Below are 22,936 nucleotides of genomic sequence, written 5' to 3' on the forward strand. Positions count from 1 at the left end.
ATCATTACTACATAACTATAATCAACAAGTACTACCCATTTTCTCGCGCCAACTGAATACTTTTTTCTTACAATTCCAATTTCATATCACAAAATAATTATCGTTATTTATACTGATTATGAGCAAAACTTTTAAAATAATTCAATTACTTGCCACCATACTGCTAACTCACATTTTTTGTTCTTTTAGGCCAGAAAAGGTAGCGTGGCATGGATCGCACAAATTAGGGGATAGAGCAATGGACACGTACTGTGACGCCTGGCATTCGAGCAGTTCAGATCGCTATGGATTAGGATCACCCTTAACAGGGGGACGCCTCTTAGAGCAAGTTCGATACTCCTGCGACAACAAGTTCGCCCTCCTTTGTATAGAAGTGACCAGCGAGAGCACAAGACGGAGGAGGAGCGTCGAAGCTGTCGAAGACATGGATGAAATGTCGGAGAACGATTACAAAGAGTACTTAGATACTCTGATGGAAGACTAACTTCCTCCCCAGAGATAACGATAAGCAGTTTGTTTGTCGTGTAAATAGGAATCGAGATGCACCCGACAATGCCACTGTTTGGTGGAGGAGCGAAGATGAACTCAAAGAACCAAGAATACTTAAGCCTGCGTCGATAAACAACGCCATCAAACAGTGACCGTCTCGTTTCTGAAAACGCGAAATCTATCTCTAATTCCAAAGGTTATAACCCGTATCGCGAGTCATTAGTCAACGCTTTACACGAATTTCCGTTCTCTTTTTAAGAAATAAGACTGATCGTCTAGACATCGTCCATCAGTGTTTCATATCGATTGCCTGTAACTTCCGATCCGTCGCTACCGAAACATCCCCCAAAGAGTCGATGAGAAGTCGCGTCGACAAGCAGCGTTCGATTCGACGTCGTTAAGGTTTCCCTGCATCACGATAAACGTCCAGTTCTTAGATCACTTCTAAGCGAAAGGAAATTCTTAAAGGCGGGACGAGATTGCCTGCCCCACCCTTCCTCCCTTCCCTCCCCGAAGTCATAATTTACTGTTAAGTGATAAATGAGATGGATGGCGTCTACTTAAAGCAACGGCTGCCCACTACGATCTAACTGAAAACGGAGATCATATCCGCGATCGAATTGCATTTACATTTTAGCCAATACATATGAGTGTGTATGTTAGATGTAAGGGAAAAAAAAAAACAAGTCGACTAATGCAATGGTTCCGCAACACCGTCGAGTTTCTCGAATATGGAATCCAGATTTATGCTCCGTGTACGTTTAGCGGCAGATGCGTCGTTGTAATAGAATTGCATAAAGCGTGGGTTACAGTTCGCAACCCTGAATGAATGCGAAAAAGGGATCGTTAATAATTGGCCTAAAGAGTCTGCAACGATTGCAAAAGCTTTCAAGATTAACCGGTGTCAGAGATTGGGCGTTGTTCGAATACATTTTTATCCAATTGAAAACAAGAATGGAGATTTAGGTGTACGTATATATTTATTAACTATAATGGAGTTAATATATTGAGTTATTTTTACCTTTATTCGTGAACGGTACAAATATTTACGAATAATGAATCATTTCAAGGGCGATCGTGCAACCATAATAGGGTGAAGAATAAGAAAGACGAAATTACATTTGAGGCTTCGTTTCAGGGTTACTAATCCTTACAGAAACACGAAAAGTTCGCATGAACATGTCTTGAGTCTTATAGTAAAATAAGACACGTCAGACACATTTCAAGCGCACTTTCGGTGCATCTTTAATGATTAGTAACTCAAAAACGATATTAAGGATAAATAAATCCTCGAGTTCTATTCGAAACAAACTCGCTCAGTTCTAACCGGCGTATACGTAGCAATATTTTATATCTTGTTTATAGCTCGTTCCGGAAATGTTACCCACTTCACGAGCTGTCGATGTCTAATCGTCATTAACTTCTGCTTTATACATCGAGCATAAATCGAATCTAAGTCAGTGTCTATACTTCGACGATACGATACCACTAACGTTAAACTAATTTATTACAGTTAAGTACCGAGAATGTTGGTCTATTACTTTTAGGTTGACAGCATGCTTGTTGGCGAATATTTCGTACTGGATGATACCCTCGATGTCGTACCGTAGAAACTTAACATCCCTAATGTAAAATCAACTATCCTTCGACCTAGTTTGCACCAAGGACCGTTTTATTTCGTAACTTTATATTATTTGTACACTTTATTATTGTCTTTCTAAATAAAAACCGGAAAGTGCAACTACTGACGTCTTGAATTGCATTTGACTCATGACCGTGCTGAACGTTGAACGTGACTGCTGATTGAAACTGAAAACGCATCCTATCAAGGTAATGCATGGATTAAATATAAAATGTTGATTTTTGAAGTCATATTTCTTAGAAAAGTTACTACACTGAAAACGAAAATCTTTAAATTATCCTTCAGGTTAAAAATTACTTAAAGATTGAAACTTATAAACTAGAAATGATGAACCTCGTTTGATGAGCAATCTTCAGATAAAGAAGTATAGGCGCACGTTGCCAATTTGGTCGGTTTGACTAAAGGCTGATTACAGACTGAACAATCGTCCTTTTTCTATCTAATGAATAAGGAGACAGTCGATATGTAAAGCTCTGTCAAGGCTGTAATCAGCCTTTAGTTAGACCAACGAAATGGCTGGGGGACCTCCCCAATATATCTTTTGTGACTAACATTTTCGCTGATTACTTGAAATGATAAGGCTGAAGCAGGAAGATAGTTTAGTGGGACACCTTGTATATTGGGTGATATGGCAGGAATATGTTCTCATTTGCTTGCATTACCAGCGTCAGTGATGAAAGCAGCGCGTTTCCTGCACCTACCACTCAAAATTCTCAGAGGGCGCTTGTTATTTTTTGAGAAGTCGGTATTTCAGAACGTGAGACACGAAAGTCCATTAAATGTCAGGTTTATCCTGTATACTCATCTGTGGCTGCAGTTGCAACCTTCTTTCAGACTGAGTCGATAACTGTGTACGATACGATTGTTGCAAAAGAGTTCATGAACCTTCCTGTTGTATGATACAAAAATGAGCTTATAGGGTGATACAACAGACAATCATCGACGAGGTATAGGATAGATAGTTTTATCTTTTACGCGATTTTACGTCATATGGCCTGAAATATCGATTTTGCATTAAATCTTCCTCTCCTTGCATCCTCTGCGTTTACAAACGGTGGCTTTAGGAATCACATACGACCCTCCCACTAAAGTCGGTAAAGTGGACACCCTTGTTACGAGGGTTAAATAAACACTGCAATTCTTTTTGAGAAGAAAATCTTTATAAAGACTCTGTCTCCCTGGGATCGCCATTAGAGCCACCTTTGCAATAATTGTGAGTACTACTTTTAACAGTTTCGACAGCTAATTAATCAGCACTTCAGCAGCTTCAGCATGTACGTGCTTCTTAGGACCCCCCAAATTCGGGAGCACATGGTAAAGCGTGGCACTCGTTTTTTCTAGTCTGTCGAACAGATAATTGAAGTGTTCGTCCCAGCGTCAGGGCTCCGAGAGTTAAATCCACATGCTCACGTGTTCATATACGAACATCTTGACCTAGAATCGGAACTTTGCTCCATGAAGCCAACAGAACCACATGGCCTCGGTTTTCCAGGGGTCATCCTTAGTCTAAGCTTCAGAATCTTTGCAACGACCTAGCCTTCGACCTTCTCCTCCCAGCTGAAGCATATCATCTGCCTAGCAGGCACGCTGTCCATCATGAGAAAGTGCAGCTCGCGTGACAGTATTATATTTAAAGTCCCACAAAAACGGGCGAAGGACCAAACCCTGTCGAACTCTGCAATCCTTCTCACTGTCATGAAGCGTCCGATATCGGTTGGGATCTAGTTACCTTGTAAGTAATCCCCAATCACAGTTCTCAAATAAGGAGACACCCTATGGTACACAAGTGCCCCTCTGATGGCTTGCCCGTGCAGGTTGTTGAAAATGTTAGTGATATTCAGATTAATTGATATCCTACGTTAGGGGAGCGCCACCTTCAATAGAAATCTGAGTCTACTTAATCAGCAGTTAGCAAACAACGAGTCAGAAATGGCCCACCATTTGTTGGTAATGTACAGAAGTGTATCGAAGTGTACTACCGAGGGTTTATCATGTCACTGGTCGATCACCCCCGTCGGAAGCGACTGGCAGTCTGCCAGATTAGGGCCACTGTAAGACAGATGCTTGAAAAGGCAGGCTGCTGTAATACACTCAAAGAATGTGCCCACTTTATCCAGCAAGCACATGGCTCAATACACAGAGGGTGACTTCGTGGGCTGCGGACAAGAACCATTCGCGTTATTTCCCTTCTGAGAGGGAAGCAGTCGGTAAAAAATCATAGGGGCAAATGGTGTAGTAAGTTATGTTTACGTAATGTACTTTTTATTTATTATAAAACACAACGAAAATACACAATGACATACTTTTTGGTTTTATATCAACTGTACTGGTTACTTAAGTAAATTATTATTGTAATTAACATATGCAGCGACGATTATGTTACAACTTTGTTCTTCTGGCGTTGCATGTTTTGATGCTTCAATGAAAGAAAGTTTAGTTCACTTGTCACGTTCTTCCGATTAAAATAATAGGACAATTTTTATGAGTTGTATTGGAGCAATTTTAACATAAGTGTATAAAATTTGTTTAGTTATTTAGTATTAAAATTGTGTTGCGTGTATTACTTCACGTATGATGTAAATAATTCGATATATAGGTAACAAGAAATGCATTCGGCTATTAAAAGTGAAAGAGAGACAACAGAATTCAGTTAGAGGACACAAAATGCAAGTTACGTTGTCCAGATGGGTGAACAATTTCCTATGTAAAACAAGCTTCACTTTCGAGAATGACTTGTAAACTGCGAATGCAGGCAAATAACAGTATGAAACGAGGGACTAATTTGGACGAGAATAACGAGTCAATGAGTAATGCCTTTGTTGTCCAAATGCGTTTTGGTGGAGGTTTAGCGAGCGTTAGGCAAGAGTACATTCCGTAAATGCAATTCCCCACGTGAAACACCGATTACGTCTGTTATTTGGTACGAAATAATCTATCTCCTATAGTCTTTTTAATTCGCGTTTATACATAGATATATACAACGTAGTTTCCGATAATACATACTGCTAATACAATTGGTCGCGTGTCCATGTATTTCGCGCCTGCTAATGGTGATCAAGTGTAAAAACGTACATCCATCTCCAACCCTGCAAGCATAATAAATACAGAACCGACAGACTTCACCCCCACTCAATGCAGGCTTTGCTTCATTTGGAATGCCATTAATTATTTATTCAAAAGGGTTGTGATTCCATTGTAAAAATACCTGAGCATATGTCTCCAGATTCGTGAACAGTAATCAGATTCCAATACATTAGACATACACTAGACTCGGATCATCAACCAATACATCAACTTCAGATAGACAATAGATAACCCCTAAAGATCTGCGATAGCCCTCAGCATTAGGCTTTGATTAAATTGAATACCGCACAGATACAAATCTGACTGACTAATCAATACGACAGTACACAAAACAATGAATTGTATAAATGTAGTGGTATCTAAGACTCGACACGTATAAATGTTGCTTGTTGTGCACTGTGATGTTGATTAGCTGGATGGATTTTGTCACTGTGAGACATCCAATTAGGACAAAATCATAGATAGTAGTGGTCTAAGGGAATCAAGAATCTTTTTTAACTTTTTGTATAGGAAGCACCTTTGCATAATACACAATAATTGCTTCATAAATTGCCTCTAATTTGAGAAGCTTGGAACCAAAGTTTATAAGCTTCTGAAGTCTACTTTTTAGGTACCTCGTTTGCCTATGATAATCTGCATTTACAATGTCAGTTAAACGATTAAGGTGCAGCTGAAGCTTACCATGAGTACTTGTTAACAGGTTTAGAAGATTCTGTGTTTATGGTTAGCAGGGGATATGACTGAATTTTCTATGCTTTTATATCATCATTACCCTATGTCCTAACTAGATGTACGACATGCAATGAATTCGACCGAGCGACAAACACTGACAGTACACAGACAAATAACATTTACATATGTGACATTCTAAATACCACTACATTCGTACGATTCATTGCTCATCGATGTCGGTCAGATTTATCGCAGAGATTTTGTCGTTGCACGACATTCAATTAGGAGACTTGGCTGACACTACTGTACTTGGCAAATACTTTTCATTGAATCTTTTAGAAAACGAGGGAGAAAGCACTTGAGTGTCGATAAACCTATTGGAGTACTCTACTCTGTTTTATTATGGCACCTGCAAAACGTGTAGTTAAAGAGGACGGAACTCTATCGTCATATTTTTTATGCTGGCAATTGATTTCAGTTTGATGTACATACACACTCATACCCGCGATTGTTTATATATATATGTGTATATATACATATATAAAACCAAAAAATATATATATGTAGGTTTTCCAGAATTAAACTTAGGAATTCTAGAAGCATATTCTTCGCGCAAGAAAAGGTAACGAAGCACCTGCAAATATGTATCCGAAATCTTTTATTTTACTTATTGGTAATTTTTTAGATGGTATACAGTGAAATATTTAATACACTTCTTCGATAATGCCGACAAATTTGTATTGATTAAATTTTTAATTCATAATAACGAGAGATTTGAGATATAAGTTCACAAGCTTATTTTTTTATTTATTTCCATGGGAAGAATAAACCTCTATAATTCATTAGTAAATTTTGAAACATTTTGTAAGATGCAACGAAACCACAGATACAAGTTTCATGATGTAATAGAATATGTTAAAATAAATAAAAATAGTTTAGCAAACTGTATTTGAAAACCAAAATTTTTCTGAAGATATTTATTATTTTACGGTTCTCCAATAGTACTAATGAATATCAATTGGTTTTGAAAATAGAAAGACTAGTGTAGTTTAGACACATTTTTAAAATAAGAGTTATATAATACCAAGGTTTCTTACTTATCTTAAAATATTCTATCAATTCTTAAAATAAATACCTAGTGGTCTTTGCAACTTCTATATGTGTTACTGAAGCCAATATATTTACGCATTATTTACAGATGAAAGTAAAATGTAATAATGTAAGTCTTTGTATAAAATTACATTATACCGATCATTCGAAGTATACAGACGCAGAAGGATAAAGAAAGGTATGATAACTTTATGTTAAGCTTATTTTTGATAACTTATTTCTTTAATAAATTATTGACTACCTTATTAATATTAGGCACATGTTACACTTTTCCCATACCGTTCACCGAAAGAAAAATGTAATTGTCTTTCGTATTCTTTAATTCCAGTGAATTAAATTATTTAGTGTTAATATATTTTCATTTTTCATAAATCCAATCAGGAAATAAGGAAAGTAGCTATTGTAGTCGAGTATACAGGCCACTTTTTTTGCATTGTGGATGGTACAGTCAAGGATGGCCATAGTTACGACAACGTTACTTAGGATATTTCTTTCTTTTGTGGGAAACGGATATTTCGTGGAATATTCAGCACGATAGTTTCTCTTTGGTACAGAATGTATTTAATTTTACAAATACGAAAACCACTTTCCAAGCATCTGTATAATCAGAATCCTCGGATATCGTACTCGAAATTATGATACAGAATAACTTCTCTCTTTTTTTCTGCTTTTTTTTACTCTGACAGGCTTTCGTTTAAACGACTAGAAGTGCTACAGAGGACAATTTATTTACAACTATAACGTCTACCATAATTTCTTTCTCGTTCAATGTCACAGTTACGTTCAATCATAGATTCGTCATGCGCGTATCCAACTTTGTCCGTCGATAACAAGAATCGATTAACAATCACGCAAGTATTCACTTTATTTCTCGCTAAATCCTTAGGTATACAAAAAGGGTTCCTCCTTTATTCAAAAAACAAACTTTGCTCGCGTCTTACAAACACGATTGATTGTTCGTTACGTGCAGGTAGCGAAAAAACACATCACAAATTAGGCCTAATTTATAATTAGACGCGAACTTTGGTGTACGTAGGTTCGACTTCCGATCGCTCAGGTATTTCTTCCCTCATCTTTGGTATTACAATTCACCGACAGCAAACAGGTAACTAACACGTGTTTACGTTAAACTTGTTGGTCATCTCATTAGGCTAATTAAAATCTATTAAAATAGGAATACCCGAGCGACGTTGAAATCCCAAGAAGATAATAAATTAAAACTCATCGATCTCACAAACGTTACAGGTGTACCGATATTCGTTTGTAGTTAGTTCTTCCGCCAGGATATCTGTTCGTCCCTTGCGTGTGGTTACAAAAACGTCGCACTCTTTTTCGCAACAAGGAAACATTATGCAAATCATCCATTTCCAACATTATCGCAGAAATTGTACAGGTTCATTTTCCCTAGGCAAGGACATCGTCAGCGATCCCTTTCTTTTCCCTAAATATCTCTCTCCATGGTCGCGGATCCGCGTCTCGATACAGCATATTGTCGCAGCTATTTACACATATTAAAATAATTACACATTCAAGTTACGTATAGTCAGTATGTCATATACGCTCATATATACATATACATAATTATATTTGCTGTGTGTGTGTGTGTGTAAAGTTCCATACATCTTATCCGTTTAAACAATATAATTATGAATCTGACGTAACACGAAGATGTAACAAACACAGTCTACAATAATGACTCGGTAACTGTAATACATGTATATTACAGTCATATATTTATATATACGATCAAATCTTGAACATTATTTACACGCCATGACTCGATAATTCCTTGGTACCGTCGACCCTTTTAACAGTTCGTCTAAAATCTTTGGTTTGAATTGCATCGATGACGGCCATCGGACAGCCTAGAATTTCGAGTACAAATAACACTCTAAACAGCGCATTACCGTGTATGCATACAGAGTTATGAACAAGGACTTTCTCTCTGGCGCGCGCAGCGATGAACATGTAAATGTCGAGTGACGCTTTGACGCTTGTAAAACAACATTTAACGCGGGGGCCATGATGTCTGTCGATAAGTATCTCGGCGTAGTAAGACGAAAGGTCGAAATATCTGGCCTTTGACACGCGTTCGCCAGTCGTTTAAGCGACGACCTAAAATCAAAGATATAATTATTTGTAGGATTTTCCCTTTTTTGGAAATTGTTAAACGAAGATGTTTAAAAAAAGGATTTTGATATGTCACAAATATACTGTGTACAATTTGAATACCATATCATAATTCAATTGGAGTACTAGGAAAGTAAGTGACTCACCTAGTGACCAAACGGTTAATTCAGTATGTTGAACAGTGCCAGATGAATCATGACCAGGAAGATATTTGTTGACGCTCGACCAGCGAAGTTTCCTGTAAACAAATCGCAAACTGCATTCCAAATGCTGGATACTGTGATTAAAAAAAATTAGTATTAAATGTATTTCCAAAGTGTTTCGGTTGTTAAATATTCTGGAAGGAAATTGTTCGTGCATAGATTCGTGTATGCAGTATTTCATGCTTAGGGAACTATTTAACCATAAATGGTAATATGTTACAAGAAGGAACACATTCACACACAATAATTCATTGAGACGTATTTCTCGAGGCAATTTATATTACTTCCTAATGAAATATAATTTTACATCGTTTCCAATTTTTCTTAGAAAAATAATTTATATTAGCTTTCGTCCTTCCAAAGTAAATCCACAGTACTCCTTCTCTTTTTCCTTAAGCCATTAAGCTCCAAAGTTGCATAAACACATCATTTCATTCACTATCTTTTGTAGTGAATTTACGATACTGAGTTCTATTTTTTCATGTTACTGTTATGTAAGGGAATACCACAAATTAATATTTTCTTCGTTATTATTTTCCCTCTCTAATCAAAACTCTACAACGTTTTAAAAACTGAACAAATTTTAATATTTATAGCACTAAAGTGCTATATATACCAGTTGTATGTAAGTCACAAAAAATTATTATAAAACGTCTTCTTGGTTTGGCAAAATATTGAACAAGGTATATAATATATAAGGTGTCCACTCTGAAGCAGGACAAGTATTTCTTCTGTTCTTAATAACACGACAATCGCTCATATCATACTTTGAATGACTTCATAGGAGAAATATAGAAGAACAATCTTTTCTGTAGCATCATTCTTTTAGTCTTTTAAAATTTCCTATTATCAAAAACAGAGGAGGTATTTAGGTCGCCTGCTTCAGCTTGTACACCCTGTATCAGATATATATATTTACATTTTTCAACAATATTGCGTTCACGCCACTTTCGCCCAGAATGGGTAAAATAAATTATTTTTCTTCTCCCATTTTCAATACCCCCTGGAAACACACTATACTTTCATTCATTTCCGCGATGAAAATCTTATTACCACTATATCGCAATCAATATCAGCATGCATTTTCCGTGCGCCGTTATTTCAGCGTAATGTTGGGTAACTGTTAATCGATGCGTTAGAGCTCAATAAACATGTCGATGAGCTTCTCGGTCGAAAATATCCTCGCGGGCGGGGAATTATAGCCGCGGATGCCATTTTCCTTTACGGCCACCGTTAAGCTTTGATTACGATCCCTCCAAAAAGTTTACGGTAGATACGACAACGGCGACGTTATGATACTTTGCCCGTGACAGTGCCGTTACGCAAAGTCAGGGCTCGCTAATGTAAACTGCATGTCCTTAAATTAGGGGCCACGCTGTGTCCCGCAAACCGGAGGCGTTTCACTTTATCTCCTTCTTCCCTCGACCGTCCCCCTCCCCCTTCCCGCCTACACCCTTGTCAGCAGAAGGAGAGTTTCCATTAGCAATAAGAATTAACTCCCGTTACCCCGCGCCTTCCACGGCTAATTACTTTCTTATTTGCGAGCTTCCTTGTTTTACCTATCGCTTCCACCATTACCTTAGAAAACGTTTCCATTGCGAAACTTTTTTACTGGCCCTGGTCGATTTAATCGCTCGCCGAGGGAGATTTAGGGCGACCCAAAAATTCTGAGCTCCCAGACCTAATCGTCGACCAGAGGACATTTTTAGCCTGCGTTTTGATGCCTTCCTGGTGAACGAGTTAATCGAAGGCGGGTACTTTTTAGTGGGAAGGAAGTTTAGTGTTGGATGCAGCTAGTGGGAGAGGGGGAAGAGGGATTCATGGGGCAATTAACCCCTTGTTTTATGATTCTTCTGAGGCTGTGATAGAGTTAATTTAACAAAAGGAGAAAGAAGAAAGTGGGTATGTGATTGCTGAACTCACGGGTTTGGTGAAGTCGCGTCATCTATTCTAGTACCTACTTTCTCTTGCGAAAATAGTAAAGGTAAAATTGTTACACTGGATGCACCGTAGCAGGTGTCACAGATTTTAAAGAGATTCTACGTGCTAAAATACGACGAAAATTAAAATCAACAGAATTCCACTTGCAGCTTCGTTTTTTAGTCAATGTCACTAGAATTTTCAATTGAGTCAAAATGACTGGTATGATTATTTCTTATACACATTTTATTCCTCACAAAGTTTATTTTGCTCTCAGCTAATGCTAAATAATACGAAAGAAATATATGAATAATCGTTTCATCTGTAAATTACATATCTTTTCAGACATTTGTAATTGTGACACATTGTTAAAAATAGACACAGATTAACCACAGTAGTTCTAGTGTTAATTTGGATAATCCTATATCAATTTTTGTTCTCCTTTTGTTTGAGTTATTGTATCTTATTTTCTCGTAAAAGAACGATACATATTAAGCTAAAATTTTTGTTATACTATTTTTGTACAATTTTATTGTATTTTGTATGCTAAAGGGGCAACTTTCCTCGCGAATGAAATAATAGTAATAATTAATTATCATTGGTAATGCTACCCTCGAAATATGCAGAGAAATGTGTCTGACTTAAAACTTATTCCACTGCCAACGTATATAAGCCAGATCAAACGCAATGATGTCAGTAGAATGAATCTCCAAGTCAGACATTTCTCCTGTATTTCAGGCGGCTTCTCAACTTCTAACTTCGCAACGAAGCTTCAACGCATTTCATTATTATTGATTTTCGTTTCTTTTGTTACAGAATCATTTCCTAAAATTTCTGACACCTATTATCAGATACTCGATACATCTAATATTTTAAAACGTTGTACATGGGAGATGTGAATCGTCCTTCTCCATGTTTTCATTTAAAGAAGATTTAGTTTAATAAAATATGTATTACGTATGACGTTGCTGAAAGAGCATTATTATAAACCGAATGATCAAAGCACGTGAATCAAATGATTTAAATAGTGATGAAGAAATAGTTCTACTATTCCTATTTTAATTCAAAAATGTTTCCCTTGGTGGAGATAACCACGTGAAAAATTCTACAGAGCTTTAAGAAATTTGTAGAGACACATTTTTTGAAGATACGTTTTGTTAGAAAAAACATGAATGGGGAATAAATTGCGGATAAAACTAAGAAAGCTCCACAGAATATCTTCTATACAGAAATAGTTAACAATTCGTTATTGCATCGTACGTAATCATGGAGTCAGAAGGGCGTTTAAATTGAATGCCGTTGATTCCATGTAGTTGGTGGATATATCCATATGATAATGATCCACGGACGTTGCTATCTGATGCAAATGAGGTCTAACTTCCATGGCTAATTAGTGTACATTGTTAGGAGCATCGTCTGGTCGCTCTAACTTAATAACGGGTACAAATTGACTTTCGAACTTCTTTGTCTGCTATGCATTTCATTTGAGAATTTATTGTGCTCGGTAGGAAAATAAAATGTTAGACTCCTTTCGATTAGAATAATCGATTTCCAGGTCAGTCATACTTACAATTCATTGACAATTAGTGCAGCGATAGAAACTAGTAGTGACTAATTTTAATAAAAATTGTTTTATGCAGAAGAAAGTGAATGATACTTCGGTAAGACTACTTTGACGCAGTATTTATTGACTTATACTACTTGCTGAAGAAGCAAATAGTAATAACACGTTTAAAACACGGTTAAATATCTTTATAACAGAATTAACAATTTGTTTGAGTATATAAAGATGATTTTTTATATGTTTGGAAGTTAACATGAATCAATATTGCAGTTACTTTTTGTTCAAAAAAATTGGGTATGAAAATGTCTCCTATGAGCTTCTTACTAAGGAAACATTTTTCCTATAAGTGACTTAATACTTTTTGAAATGTAGACGTATAATTTTATTAAACAAATATAAACTTGATGTTTACGTGTTCTGTGTACGTAAAACTAGGAAGAAATCATATTAAATTCCAAGCCTCTCCAAATAATTCAATTTTTATTCATCAACAGTTTCGAAAACATTCAAGTAGCCTTAAATGAAATACCTTACATAACCAACATTACCGAAACATAGATATTCCACAAGAAACACGAAAGCTTCAGAAGAAGAAAGAGCATCTATCAAGCTAATCTCTGAAAGAACAATCCACGTGGTGAACGTAGAGCAAACAGAAGAATAAAAAGAATCAAACGACAGAAAGATACACGAGAACCTAACGCCTCTTCCACATATAAGCGCCTCATAAACTTATTTAATATCGTCTTTCCTGGTTCTAAAAAGGCACGATACCCTTTCCCCGAGCTTCTCGGTTGCACGACTTTCGAATTCCGTAATCCTACGGTAATAAAAGTTCTCGAGGAATTCTCTCTCCTCCTTTTGCAAAGAGTTACTCGGTATTACAAATTTCGTGGAAAGAAAGTTACGCATCGCATCCCTTTGACGCGTGTTCAGAAACTTTAACGCATTCCCGACGATATGGATCAGCGGAGTGCTTGATAGCATATCATCGACGAAATTCGTGCAAGTGTGCGCGACATGAAGAGAAGAGAGTACGCGATCGAGTGGGAGGAGAGAGAGAGAGCGAAAGAGAGACAGAGAGAGAAGGTATTAACGCGACCTCAACTTCGGCTATTTATTAGTGTGGGGTAGTAATGCCAGCTGATGAGCTTCAAGAGGAAACGCCGCTTCCCTTCATCCCCTTGAAGCAGAACTTATGTTGCTGCTAGTTTATTAACCTTAGCCGTCAGCGGTGCTCGATTATCAGCGAAAAGATTAATCTTCTCCCGTCTTGGTTTTTCCATTCTTTTTCCATCATCCCCCGAACCCCACCTGCCCCCCCTCATCTCTAACGAGCTGGAAGGAAGTTGATCCCGTGAATTTTGTACGTGATTCGCGTTAAACGTAACGTCACGTGACGCTTATGACTTCCCGTTTAAGTATCGTTCTTTGCTATTTTTTGCGGTCGGACGAGGCGATGACTAGTCGTTCTTGGCGGGAAAACATTTCTTTCTTGTAAGTGGATCAAGATAATTTTTGTAGAAAATAGTTATTCAAACTTCTTATTTGGTTAGGTTGGCTAGATTGGACCAAAAGTAGTTGCTTAGATTGGATCGAAAGTAGCTGCCTGCTTTGGGCCAGTTTAATATAGGCACTGGTAGAATGTTACGAAAGCAGTATCATTTTGTAGGTCGAAAAAAGGATTCTGAATGGTTTTGTAACTTAGGTGAAGAAATCAGAAAAAAAGATATGATAAAGTGCATAAAATGTTGCACTTGGGTTCATACACTGTGGATGAGAGTAGGTACGAAGATAAAGAGATATTATTGCTTAGAATGTTGACTATTACTATGAGATTTCATAAATTAGGTCTGCTGACATCTATGTAACATATTTTGTAGACTTGTTAAGAAAATAATTATTTTTATAATCTAATGCAGTAGTCCAAGTTAGGAAACCATAGCTTCATCTTAGAACAACGATTACTTGCAGTGGACTGATGTCACAATTATAAAAACCTACTGGCTTAACTTTTTATATTATATTTTGGAAAAAAATCAATTACATTATCTTGAAGACATAAATAGTAACTTTCTTTTCCGCTATCTCTTGAATATTAAAAATATTTTATTACCAATCTACAGTAAAAGATATTTTAGTGGACCAAATTCGACAACCTTTTCCTATCTTTAGGAGGATATTTAAATAGACTTTCTGTGATGAGTTATTGTGGTGTTTGATTGTGTTAGATGATAAATTTAGTTTTCGCGCTCAGAATAAATTTAGGACTGTATTTCACGTTTTAATGTATGAAAAGAACGGAATATTTACTAAAGATTTGGTAATGATTCGAAATGTTGAAAAGTTCAGAATTTATAGGAAAAAAAGAAGTTTCTTTGCTAGCGATCATTTCTTTTAAACTAGTAATTTGGTATTTAACTAGTTGACGTATAATAATATATAATTTAGGTACCTAATTTATATATTTTTCTTTTATTTAAAAAAATTCGAATGAGTTGAATCTATCAGAAAAGTTGACAAGCCAAGAATTTATATGCCGTTTATCTTCACGAGAAATTAAGTTGCAATAAAAATTTTCATTGCTTCGGTTCTTTGCTCTCGTTGCGTCGTTTTTCATTTAACCAAATTTATCTCATTCATTGGTCATTTTCCTTCGCCTCGGGATATTTGGGAAAACGGCGTTCGGCATTTTGAGGCGTTGAAGAAATGGCAAAAGAAGCCAGTGATTACACGAATATTCGACGGCTTCTTTTTGCTACGACGGCGCGAAGGGAAATAAGACTTCTGCCGAGGAAATGAGCAGTGCAATATAGGCAATATTGCACCGTGGAAAATCGATCGTCGAACTAGATTTCAAATGATTTGTTTATCATAATATCGGACTGGGAATTGGAATATTCGTTTTTTAGAGAGCTTCGTTAGAAGCAATTTGTTCTGTCGCGTCAAATAATATTGACGTTCCATAAAAAGAAACAATAAATCAAAATAAATATAAAACTATAACTCGGTCTCAATTATTTCGCAATAAATCAATAGAGTAACGACAAAACCGAATTACTGAAACAATTATCGCATTATGCACTGAAATGTTCTATGAGAGTAATTAATTTCTTGGATTTTAAATTTTTGTACGTCTTTTAATTTTTGTTTTGTTTCATGTAAATTTTAATTCTAAATAGATATCTACTGACTTTGTAAATAGAAATACAATACATTCAGTAAGTATAAAACTACTCTATAATTTTTAATTCTTGTATCTTGTCATTGAAATTAAATGAGACTATATAATTTGTAATACTTTAAGAATTTAAGTTACCAATATTTTTGAATTTTTATTCAAATTCAATCAATCCCATATACGACTTAAATACTTCAGGATGGTTTATAGTTGTGAAATGCACTGTAAGGGAATTCGAAATTTTTAAACACACTGTTTCGTTATACACGCTGTTGGAGAAAACATATCCGTGTTTATTTATTTACCATGTCTAGGAATTGTGTTGCTCGTTACCTGTGTATATCAGATGCAAATATCATGTTTATATTTCATCAGCACAGCCGGGATAATTAGTGTATAAATATTTTATTTGCCGATGTAGGATGAAGGTGTTGATGCAGAAGCGCGTTGCGTAGTTGATAATACAGCTTAAGAAGCTTAGCTATCATTAAAATGCATTTACATTAAACATTTTTAAGAAAATTCGTAATTGTACCAGTTCTTGCGTTTTGCTCAAAAATGCAATTTCGACTATTTTCATTGTTAATTAAGAGCAGTATTTATCAAGGGACCGTGTTAAATTTCCAGGATGCACATTTCAAACTCATAAATAATAAAAGGCAGATAAAACCGGGAATTGGATATAAGCGATGAGTAAAATTCGCAGTCAGAAGAGTATGCATGATTGCACCTACTACTAACAATTCTAACATCATCAGAACGTTGAACATAGTTAGTGCGTCAAAACAGGTGTTAAAGTGCAATTAAGTGCAGAAAACACGATGCCAAAAATAAGCTGACCGAAAGGCGGTTAATAGGGGAACGATCCATTCACGTTGGAATGAAATTCACGTGTACGAGTTTTGAATATTTATAGTACCAAGAAATATACTTTTATATACTTTTCAAATGTTAATAAAATAGTTACAGATACTGGGTTTACAGTACTTTTATTACAGATAGTATATTTCATTCTTTCATCTATCACAATTTTATCGTATTCTAACGATAAATGGCACAGCTTTTTTATAATTAAAATTTCGTTCTTAAAATTTATTCCCTTTAGTGATACATATGCAGTGACTCCAATCTACATTTGAACACTAACATAAGTTTAACTTGTAAATTTCGTACCATGAATAAATATAAAGCAAGTAAAAAAATTCCATTACATCACATAGAATAATATATCTACATACTATAGGTAACAAAAATAAAAAAAACATTAATCTTCAAAATATCCTGGTATAATATTAGAAACCATGCCTAGTAGAATTTTCTTTTATTTAACATAACAAGTTAGCACTATTTTTTCTTTTGGATTGTTTCGTACCATAGTATAATATGATACAATTATTGTAGCTAGTAGTTGCATAGTCGTTCAAAACATAAAACTTATAAAGTCACCGCAAGGTCTACATCCATCTAATTTGAATAAAATTTTTATTGTTCACCTAATTATAACTAAAATTCAAATTTAAGTGAATCGGAGAATTTAAACATAAAGTTTTCCCTACTGCCGCTATCATTCGAGTTCCAATAATGGTCCCGCATCTGCTCCTGGAACCCTCCTATTCCCTTTTTGAAAGCGTAATCCCCCTCAGATACACGTGAATTTCAGCCACAGATCAGCCGCTCAGCTTGAATCGAGTCGAAGCGGAAAAGGAGGGTGGAAAAAAACGCGTCGCTCGCGATATGCTTTCTATCAATGCAACTACCCTTCGGAGGTTCTCGCTAAGAAACCGCGGGCTCCCCGAGGGTTCTAAAGCGATTTTCAAGGCGTTACGAGCAAATTCGTGGCGCGGGATGCTTGGGAATTGGAATCCTGCACGCAAGAAAGACAACACTATCGATCTTGTCAAACTTTCCAAATCTCATGAACGATGGTGGCTTATGGTGGTGATGTCGTGAATAGACGAGGAGAAATTTACAAGCCTTACCACCACCATTGCCAGGCTCTGAGTTGTCTAGCGCTTGGATCTCCATTTTGTGCAGCAGCTTCGTTGTAGCGGTTGGAGTAGTAGTAGGCGTTCCTGCACAACAAACACCACATATCGCGTCCATCAAGTAGTAAGCATATATATTTCTACGAACTGGCTAGTATGTTAATGTTAGAGACGGGAGGCGGCCAGTCACGGTTTTTCCTCCTTCCACTAAAGTTAGAATGGACAGTTAATAGATGTGCGCCAGAGATCGGGTATCGGGTGCCCAATGTCTGGGATAGGTAAGGTTGGGAATGTGTACATGTTATACTACGCGAAAGGCGAACGTATGGGATACATGTAATTGCGTGAGTAATCTATTTATGTCGATGACCATAATGAGAACATGAAATCGATATTTGCAGTTGATATCGTTAGTAGCGTACAGGCCAAGGGACTGTATATAACATATTAAACGAATGGCTGTAACTTGCAAACACATGTAATGTGTGCATGCAACGTCGGATTATCTACCATTTAATTACTATAAGTAGCTGTATCTTATTCTACGAAACTGAATGAATGATAATGCAGAAAACGAAACGAACAAATAACACGCAATGCAGAACAGATCTGTTTGTCTAATCGAAGATCTGTCGTTTCAATGTAGCATATTTAATGCTCTACGTTCGTGAAAAACCTGCTAGGTTTCTACGGGTTCTTGGTGTGTTAAAGAAATTTTAATCAGACATTTTTAGTCCAGAGTATATAACAGGTGACTCGAAACGGGAGATAAATGCTTTTTGCAGGAGTTTCTTCCCGCGAGATGATTAATTTCTCGTGGTTTAGCGTAACACTAAATGAGCACTATATTATGCTACATAATGGTCTGAGAACTTGTGGTGTCCTTTAATATTATTATAGTAGTTCTGTGACAACTGCGAGAGATAATCGCGTAAACGGACAAAGTCTAGAGTTAGGAATTATTTCTTGAGAAACACGTAAAGTCAAAGTTTCTTAATAACGTTTAAAAAAGGCTTTCTTCCAATTATAGCGTCTTAATAATAATTCATTCGTTTTTAATAAGCTTCTTCAGTAAACTAATGTGGGATATAAGTATTGATGAAAGTAATGAATTGAGTAAAATAATTTTATTGAAACATGTAGCTCATTTTCACTGCAATTTTTTTCACCTACTTTCTTCTTCGCGACTCATTCTAAAATTAGAAGGACACTTCGGACAGTTCAGCAGGAAAATATTCCAAATAAGAAAATTAGGAAGCAGACTTCAATTTGAGTTGAGAATATTTCTGCATTCTTTAATTTGCTTGTTACACGAGTTCTTCCTCTCACGCTCTTATTGTTCTCTAAAACTTTGTTTAATCTGCTAGAACGTGCAAATTGAGAACAAACTTTGAGAATATCTTCAAGCATTTCACAATTTTTACGGGATCATATATAATTTCTCAACGAATTCGAATTGTTTAGGTTAGGGTTTACGTAAACATTTATCACTCGACTGCGTATTTTAAGAAGCACGTATCAATAATAAAAGTTTGATTCTTACAGATGCACTATATGAACGAAATATGAGCAAATTCGTATCGTTTTATTATTAGTTTCAATTATCTATATAAAAAACGAAACGAAGGAGAGGAGAAAAGAGCTTCAATAAAAAGAAAATAGGGAAATTCAGTGGATTTTCTTAAGCTCAAAGTACTTCCTTGCAAGTTTTCTAAATGTTCCTCTTGTCACCCTTACACTAAAATATTATCCACGACTCTAACACCTGGACAACTCAAATTCTTAATTAGTAAACGATCAGCTACCTTCTCAATTCAATGAAACTAGTTCCAGACTCTAAGAATTCCAGCTAATTATAACTACCATGATTAATAATTACCTTCAGTAATCAATTTCACTGAATACGACTCTAAGATTACTTTCAATGATCACAAACCAATCAAAAAGTGCCCACATTGACAGACTTTTAATATAGGAGTCATACAGTTTATAAAGAAGAGCACGCTGTGTACCTCCATTTTTTTTCAAACCTCACCGTCACGGAGGATTCAGTTTGCGAAGAGAAAATTGGACGATAACAGGTAGGGCGTGCTGCTAGCAAGTACAAGCAATTTAACCCGTGTAATTTAGTCCTTTCTTTCGTCTCGCCGCGGGATCCTGCAACCGGACGAGCTGAAAACCCTTTTTGGGCCCCGAGATGATAACGACGCAAGAGGAGGGTCGCGGGCTACAAGTTTCCGCAAAATGCCTGGGTCTTCTGTAAGTAAACGCGATGCGCGCGTTAAGACCTGTCGACGCCCACTACTTGACCCTTCGACGTAGCTGTGGGAGAGGCGCGGGGGTGGGTCGTAGGACTTTGCCCTTTGAACCCAACCACTGTTACTAGAATGTCATCCTAGACAGATGGAACGCCAGGAAGATAATGGAACACGTATAATAAACTAAAACTCTCGTAATCCAGATTAACACGATCTTTGAGCATCCTCGTTGCAGCACTGAAAGCGACGATGAAGAACGCGAAAGAAAAGGATTTTCATGAAACGCTAAGCTGCTTGAGACCTCAGAAGTGTAGAGAAGAACACTGATTTTGTAATGCAAAACTGAGGGAATTATAATTTGCCCTTTTCTTGCCAGTACTCTTAGCATCGGAAGAGAAGTTTCTGATAAATATAGATAAATAATGATAAATAAACTGAAACGAAGTTCGACTATCTGAAGGAATTTTCACTGAATTTGTAGTATCCGAGAAATCTGTTTAACCTTCGAAACCTGGGAACTAGCGAAGACTATAGTTCATTATTGGGTTCCCTTCAACGCATGTTATATTCATTGGAATCGATATTTATGGAGTTGTCGAAGTGGTTTCAGTTACGTGCCCCACCTTGCACAGTCTTCTCAGGTTTCAATATAGCGGAACTTTAAGGACTTCATCAGCCAGATACTTTACGCGTTATTTTATTATTATTTCCAGCCGTGAAATTTCCAAGCGATAGAAACCGAAGGTTTTCGACCGGAAGTCAGTTCATCCGCGTCGTCGTAATTCCCAATGGAAGCGGAAACGCGAACGAACGCGTATTTACAGGATCTTTTAAAAGATGGACACGTTGAAAAAAGAACGCTATTGTAAATCACGACACTGTGGGAGAGAGTAGTTTATTTGTTGACCCAAAGAAAGATATCGCCTCGATTTCAAACATTGACGTTTACGTCCCATGAACTCTGTGACGCGACGCGCGAAATTTAAACGCGGCGCGAATCGAACTCGCTAACAATCGATGCCGTTTAATTTGTTACTACCGCGACCTCGTTTATGCGGGGGAACATGTACACACAGGAGGCGGGAATACACGTTAAGCTATCTGACATATAGTTAGTTGACACGTTGGCGATTAACAGTGGGTGCACAAGTGTTAATTGAAATCGATGACCGTCATGTTGTTCCACAGACAATACTAGGCGTGTTTATATTTATCGTATTTACCGTAGTTTGTTATAAAAAATCTGTAGTACCCATATAGCACAGTAAAGGCCTAAAAATGTCCAAAAGACGTCTTTGAGACATCCATAGCTACAAATTAGTACCTATGTTTTTAGGATGCCTTAGAAGACATTTATCAAACGACTTAAATAGGTCAAAATTTCGTCAATAAGATATTCAGATAAAAACTAGGCGTTTCTAAGATGTTCGTGTAGTATGTCTTTAAGATATCTTATGGATGTAAATTTTGGAAGTCTTGAAGACGTACGCTGTTGGATGCTTTAAAGACGTTTAAATTATATCGTAAGACGTTCAGGTATAAAATGAATATAGTAATTTTTCAAGACGTCGTGTGCTATCTGGGTACAGATATTAATAATACTTAAGAAAATTGTTATTGAAATGATTGACGATGGAAAGAGCATAGTTTTACAGAGCTTTGAACGATTAACCCTTTAACTTTGTTATTTTCAGAAATTGTGTGGACAGTTTTTCGAAAATGGACACTGCATCTCATTTTAAAAGAGAAATTGAACCGATGAGTTGTAAAACAGTAGAACTTCAACATTAACCATTTTCAAATATCTTTGATATTATATCTGCATCTCAAAGCCAAAGTGCATCAAATCACACAGGAAACAAGTGGATTTAATGTACATACTTTGACTCTGGGGTCCAAATATGAATATAAGAAAAATGCACAGAACTACATATTAAAATGAAATACCTCAAAATATGGTCTTTGCATTTGTACCTACTGTTCTTCAACTCATTGATTCAATTATATTCATAACTACTGTTTCTAATATCTTATGATTTATTATCATGCATCTATTACTTTATTTCAAATGATTCTCGTAGGACATTTTATTACTGCGATTTTGTACATTACTGACATAAATTCGTGCGAAAAGAAGGTCCATCTAAAGTTAATGAAAGAATCTCAGTGTCCCGCATAGAAACTAAATAAAATTAAACCGAATAATATATCGATATTTATGAAGTTCTAATTACAAAAGTTTCAGATTGAGCAAAAAGAGCGACACCTTCGTCTCAGCAGCGAAAGTGTTAAATCAAGGATGGAGGAAATTGGTAGAAAGAAATGCCACTTCATCTTTCTTGAACCATATTTCCCCATAAGTGATAAAACCCACCGACCTGTGTAATATTTCCCCCATCCTCCCCTATTAAGTTTTTCCATCTTCTCTCGCGAAAGAACTATGCTTGAGTCCACCATCTAGGATCACCTCTCTCCGCCTAATGAATTACAGAGTATCAAGAACGTCCTCGAAGCGTCCATTATTCTCCCCTTAACTCCGCGCGACACAGCGAAACGGCGATCAGCACGGGTGACAAAACGGAATTTCGGTTGTGTTTTCGTTCCGCGACGTTCTCGAAAACTAAGCAAACCGAGGGTAAATCCATTAACGAAGTCCCACAACAAAGTGTCCTGGCTCTCGTGAAAGTGCAAACTTCGC

The 22,936-nt window shown here is 36.6% G+C and overlaps 2 protein-coding genes across 6 annotated transcripts in view; one reads left to right on the top strand and one right to left on the bottom strand.

Moving 5' to 3' along the window:
- The window catches only part of Mp (collagen XV/XVIII-type protein multiplexin), a 273,211-nt gene extending 270,974 nt beyond the window's left edge, over positions 1–2,237 (top strand). For all 4 annotated transcript variants that reach the window (XM_076386974.1, XM_076386975.1, XM_076386976.1 and 1 more), the window contains one exon: positions 190–2,237. In XM_076386974.1, the coding sequence (XP_076243089.1) occupies positions 190–484 (295 nt within the window). In that variant the 3' untranslated portion in view covers positions 485–2,237. The remainder of the gene's footprint in view (positions 1–189) is intronic.
- A 5,298-nt stretch (positions 2,238–7,535) lies between these two features.
- The window catches only part of LOC143184831 (uncharacterized), a 395,905-nt gene continuing 380,504 nt past the window's right edge, over positions 7,536–22,936 (bottom strand). The window contains exons 5-7 of one of the 2 annotated variants that reach the window (XM_076387338.1): positions 17,975–18,067; positions 9,274–9,365; positions 7,536–9,112 (exon numbers count right to left, since the gene is read on the bottom strand). In XM_076387338.1, the coding sequence (XP_076243453.1) occupies positions 9,289–9,365; positions 17,975–18,067 (170 nt within the window). In that variant the 3' untranslated portion in view covers positions 7,536–9,112; positions 9,274–9,288. The remainder of the gene's footprint in view (positions 9,113–9,273; positions 9,366–17,974; positions 18,068–22,936) is intronic. The other variant, XM_076387339.1, reaches the window with a different exon arrangement.

This window comes from Calliopsis andreniformis, chromosome 10 (genome assembly GCF_051401765.1).
Source record: "Calliopsis andreniformis isolate RMS-2024a chromosome 10, iyCalAndr_principal, whole genome shotgun sequence".
Lineage (NCBI taxonomy): Eukaryota > Metazoa > Arthropoda > Insecta > Hymenoptera > Andrenidae > Calliopsis > Calliopsis andreniformis.